This window comes from Salvia splendens, chromosome 17 (assembly GCF_004379255.2).
Source record: "Salvia splendens isolate huo1 chromosome 17, SspV2, whole genome shotgun sequence".
Taxonomy (NCBI): Eukaryota; Viridiplantae; Streptophyta; class Magnoliopsida; order Lamiales; family Lamiaceae; genus Salvia; species Salvia splendens.
In genome coordinates this window covers 6,869,864-6,875,522 of record NC_056048.1, presented here as the reverse complement: position 1 = coordinate 6,875,522, position 5,659 = coordinate 6,869,864, and the positions used below count along the sequence as shown (strand labels likewise).

At 30.2% G+C, this 5,659-nt stretch overlaps 1 protein-coding gene across 1 annotated transcript; it reads right to left on the bottom strand.

Moving 5' to 3' along the window:
• Positions 1-349: 349 nt before the first annotated feature.
• LOC121774636 lies at positions 350-994 on the bottom strand. The gene is made up of 2 exons (XM_042171495.1): positions 859-994; positions 350-766 (listed from the first exon to the last, which is right to left on the bottom strand). The coding sequence occupies exons 1-2, from the start codon at positions 968-970 to the stop codon at positions 498-500; spliced, it is 381 nt and encodes a 126-aa protein (XP_042027429.1). The 5' UTR covers positions 971-994; the 3' UTR covers positions 350-497.
• Positions 995-5,659: the final 4,665 nt, after the last annotated feature.

The window sequence follows — 5,659 nt, the reverse complement described above, 5'->3', positions numbered from 1 at the left end:
TGAGTCCGGCTGCACTGGATTTATTTATCATTTAATAATCTAATCGAAATATATTTTATTACATTGATTGTTAAAAATTTCAATTTGATATAAATAAATCATAAATTATAGTGGAGTTTTAAATTACAAATAAGCTTTTATTATTATTAGTTGCAGCCATCTGCTCGGTAAGTACTGTGATTATTCCTAGTTATGCCTCTCGGGTGTAGAACCCTAATATTGACCTCTAGCCGCTTCATCAAACTTTCTAACAAAAACACTATATACTCATTTATATGGATATATATGTGCAACCAAATTATTAAAATGTCAACAAGAAACAATAAAAATGCATTAACCAGTGCGAAAACAATAGACAAATACAAATAAAGTACATAAAATCATAAATAATTGATCACATATATAGAGGTTCTCTAATCAAATTAGCTAGACCTGAAGAAAGGGAAAACTAATTAAAAAGAAACAAAATGATTGGTTTATTGTACAAGAAAACAAAGTCATAGCTTGAAATGAAGCAAAATGGAGAAGAGGCAGAGGCATAAGGTGCAACCAGATATTGTGATGCCAAAAGTGGCACCAACCACTCCCAAAAGCTCAACAAATTCTTCATAAATATGACTATAATTATCTGTTTTAGTTTTGAAGCTATCGTAAGCTGCATAGTTCCATCCTTGCTCAGCCACACAGCATCTCTCCTTGCTCCTCACTTCCTCAATCCTCACCTTCAGTAGGTGTAAATTTGCATCCACAATATTTCCAGATCTCCCTGATAGTAAATTCAAAAATATTATTATTGATATATGTATGATTAAGGTACGTATGCAAAATTGTAAATTTTGTGGAAGAGTAATGGTTTACCTTCATGATCTTTATGGATTTGAGCTTTGATTTGAAGGGGCTGAAAAAATCTGGTTTTGTTACATTTAAGAAGAGTAGTGTTGCATAGTTTAGGAGAAATTAAGGAAGCCATTTTCTCTGTATACAGTTGGATGAAAGCTTAGGAAATAGTCATGTACTCATATTTTGAGGGTTTGACTTGGTTTTTATATAAGAAAAACGACACCTAATGCTTTACCTTTCTTCTCTATTTATTTAACATTTGGTTGTGGCATAATTTATTATAAGTATATAATTGAAGTTGATAAACTTAGTTTTGAATTTTGGATGTATAATTAAATCATCCATATCCTATCTCATATTTCGGGTAAAGCTACATTGTGTTGTTTGCTTTAATGACAAAAAATGAAATATATATAATGCAATAATACGTCTTTTGATAGAGGTATAATAAATTGCAATGAGGTGGACGGCTGCACGAGCAAAACCAATGTGGTAAATGCATGCATTTTCAATAGTAGTATTATACTAGTAATTTATAACATGACTTGAAAATGATATCTATTTGGAACTTTGTTGATGGATTTATTGGATAATAATGGAATTAATTATTACTCATTTTGTGGTCTACATCTTATGTTGGGATAAGTACTCTATGGTATGAGTTTAAAATAAAAATTTGTGACATAAAATATTAATGTTATGTATAAGGAAATGTAACGTGGACTAATGGAAGGCATAAATAAGAAAGTAATAACATTAAGCGTTAATTTTCCGGTGCCGCATGAAATTCGCTTAAATGGAAGTGGGATTAACGCCAAGTCGATTAAATTATGTTGATTAAATGCGTATTTAGTGAATATAAATTATAGCATTGCAATCGATCGATGTGATCTTATCCACTAGGTAAAGCCAAGTGTATTAACATCCAAGTGTGTGAATTGTGTAGTTTCTAAATTTATATCGGTACGAAGTTTCAGTTCACGTGTTATGATTTTATATGTATCTTGTATCTAAAAAATGAAAAAGGTTAGTATTGATATTATTATTATTATTTGAACCGTCTTAAGAAGCCATTATCTTGTCTTTAAAATATTTGTCAAGAAAAGACGAGGTTGTTAAGTAACTATTCGACATATTGATCTTTAATTTTCATATTTGTGATTATGGGTCCATTATATATTATGGAGTATTTCCTGATTCATCCTTTTGAGATCCCACAATGTTTATTTTTGCGAAATGATGAGTATTGGATAGATTGTGGGAAGTGTTATATTGCTAACTCAATACTTAATTGTTAATTTCAATTAAATAATAGTCATTACATATTCAAATTAAGGGCCTAGATCATCAGCTCCGAAATGTCAATATAATCAACAAAAAATGTCAATAAAGGTATTAATGTCAATTTACAACAAATTAGTTATAACTAACTTTCAAAAAATATCACATAACTTTAAAACGCATATAACTTTCTCGATTTAAATTATGTTTTTGCACAACATATATCAAATTAAAGATAATTTCATAAGGATTCTAGCGAGATCTCACTTGCATAGATGTCAAAATTTGAAAAAAAAAATTTCGTACAACAACAAATGTCAACATAGTATATAAAATATGTCAATATAATACATATAGAATGTCAATATAAGCAATGTGTTAACATTCTCAAAGCATTGTGTTGATATTTTCGAAACACTATATTGACATTTTCATTCAAAACTCTAATTTAGTAGTTTTTTTATCTTTTTTTATTTAATTAATAAAAACAAAAATTACACTTGACAAATTTTAGACCACAAGATTTCTAAAATCCTATGGTCTTAAATTAGTTGTAGTTAGCAATTAGATGATGAGTTAGCAATTGATCACTCCACTTGATAGATATATATTGAAAATTGATATGATATAGAGACATGATGCATTTATATCTCATAAGCAAGGGATTGGAATTATTTAGAGAATTTCATTATTTTAATTGGATTGTTAGTACTTAGTTACTAATTAGAACATAGTTAATTAAGCATTTACTAGGAGTAACCATTTTCCACCTCAAATAAAAAGCAACCATTTTCCACCTCATTAAACCGGCTCCGACAGCGTTTCTATTATATACTGCCTTTATATATGGAATGGGATCCCCTGCTGTGCAAAATGCCACTGCGATCCCCGTGGTGAATCAAGCCATTCATTTTTGTAATGAAAAATAATAATACAAGTAGGGGAAATTAATTTATGGTGTAGATCACCATAGCATTTCATATTGTGGTATTTTACACAGTAGGGAATCTCATTCCCTTTATATATCCTGTAAAAATAGCAGACCAAAATGACAAAAATAATATTATTATAAGAAGGATATAGTATAAAATAAAATAAACACACCGTGGCGCACACAATGAATCAGATAATATTGTAATTATTTAATAAATTGTATAATGAATCAGATAATATTTCCTATTTGAGATTCTAGCTTGAAATTTGACCGCCTGCTTCTAATTAAGATTGAATTTTGGGGTTATGTGCATAGTTCTTCTTTTCTCAATCCAATTAAACAAAATACGACAAAGTTCCCTTTTGGTCAAATTAAATTACGTCGTCAGATTATGGACAAGTTAGGTTCCACAGCAAAGTGTTTGTTTTTATAACGATATCATAATAAATTTTATATTCTTAAATTAATATTTAAATTTATCAATATCAAGTCTTGTTTTGACAAATAGTACAACATATAAACACGAGTACCAAGTCACCTCAAATTTTAAATACTACTTAGTTGTGCCTAAAATCTATTCTTTCCAATCCATTTATTTTTATCTCCCTTGACTTATAAGATGAAAAGTAGTGTTGTGGGCAAGGTATCTTTGTTTAAAATGGAGTACTACTATTTAATAAGAAGAACCAGAAAAGTCGGGGTTGTGTAACTGTACGTACGTAACTAAGAGCAGGGGCGGATGTAAAAAAACAATTTGATAAGGTCTTTTTTCTGAAATTTATTCGAAAATATATATTTTCGATGATCGTAATGTAATAGACTTTTATATTAAAAAAAATTATAAATTCAAAGACTAGAAAAGTTTGAGAAATTGCTAAAACCTACTCCATTTATAATTTTATATCCACTTATAAGTTACTCCATATCCAAATACTAATACTTAAGTTAATGCTTATTGATTGGTTGTCATCGAATTCTCACTAAACCCCTATCCAAATACTAATACTTAATTACATAACTAGCGTGCACGCATGTAAGGCAATAATGATATTAAAAACAAATAATGATGAATCATTTGTGATACTTAATCCATTACCATCTTGTATCATAATACTACTCATGTAGTCATATTGATTAGTGTAGCGACAACAAATATTTCTAGGTACATGGTTAGGGTGAGTCCGGCCGCACTGGCTTAATTTATTTATTCATTTAATTATCTAATCCTAATCTTTTTTATTACCTTTTTTATTACTTAATAAAAAAATAATTTGATGCTAATATTTTTTTAATTATAGTATTTAATAAATTATAATTGAGCTTAATAAGCTAGTATAGTTGTATTAATTATTAATTGCGGCAGTCTACTCCGTAAGTATTAATTGTGATTCCTAGTTATGCATCGGATTATTGACCTCTAGCTCCTTCATCAAACTTTCTAAAACACTACGTACTACCTCTGTCCACCAAAAATAGATAAAGTTGTAAATGACACGGGTTTTAATGCTGCATTGATAAAGTAAGAGAGATGAATGGAAAAAGTGGTGGAAGTAGTGTTAGTGGATTGTGGGGTCTATATTTAGAATGATGTATATGATTAATACTCCTTCTGTTTCTCCATAGTTGAGTCATTTTTCCATTTTAGGAAGTTCCTCATAATTGAGTCATTTCCCTATATAGTAACTTTTTTTTCTGTTTCTTACTTTACCCTCTCTACTTTATTCACTTTCTATTTTATTCTCTCTACTTTTTTCTCTCTTACTTTTTATCTATTTATTTAACACATTCAACATCCCTTTCTTAAACTTCGTGCCAAAAAGTTTTACCTCAACTATGAAGAAACGGAGGGAGTATTTGTTTAAAACTTTCCATATTTAGAATTGGTCTAATTTTGGTGGACACCCCAAAATAGTAAAAAAAGTCTATTTTTGTGGTAGTATGATTTATATATATACATGTGCTATCAAATTATTTAAATGTTGAAAGGAAAATCAAGAAATGGGACAATCCCTTTTCATGAATAAACGGAAATTTTACCTTGTCACTCTTTAGCAATGGCATTTTTGGGTGTGTTTCATCCAAAAAGGATTGGATAAGCCAATTTTCCAAGCATTCTCTTTTCATTTTGGGCTAGCCATAACCAGTCGGAAATTGTTATAGACCAAATAGAAAAATTCATTCCGAAAGACTACCCTTTAAGAGAGAGCCTAATTTGATTATCTATAATCTCCACACTAGTTGCTCTCATAGCCGATGAGAGATATTGAGTTCGTAACATAAACCCATAGACACATTAAAATCTTGAATGATAGACATAGATGTTCTGCAATATCAAGATCAAAAGGGAAAACCAAAAATTAAAAAAAAAGTTGGTTTATTCTACAAATCAAAAACACTACATGATGGGGTACGAACTAAACAAGCCCAACAGCAGTGACGGCCCATCAGCCCAAAGCCCAAGGAAGAGTATGAGTTCGGCATTACCAAAGAGTTCGGAGGAGTTCGGCATTACCAAAGAGTTCGGCCTCAGCCTACAGCTCGGTAAAAGCCAACCAATCAAGCTCTGCTCTCAGGTCGGCATCAAGCTCTACTCTCAGATCGGCA

Excerpts from the sequence above, each read along its gene's own strand:
- LOC121774636 (XM_042171495.1), bottom strand. The coding sequence starts at position 970 with ATGGCTTCCTTAATTTCTCCTAAACTATGCAACACTACTCTTCTTAAA. Across the intron at positions 767-858 it reads AATCCATAAAGATCATGAAG|GGAGATCTGGAAATATTGTG; the intron begins GTAAACCATTAC and ends ATTTACTATCAG.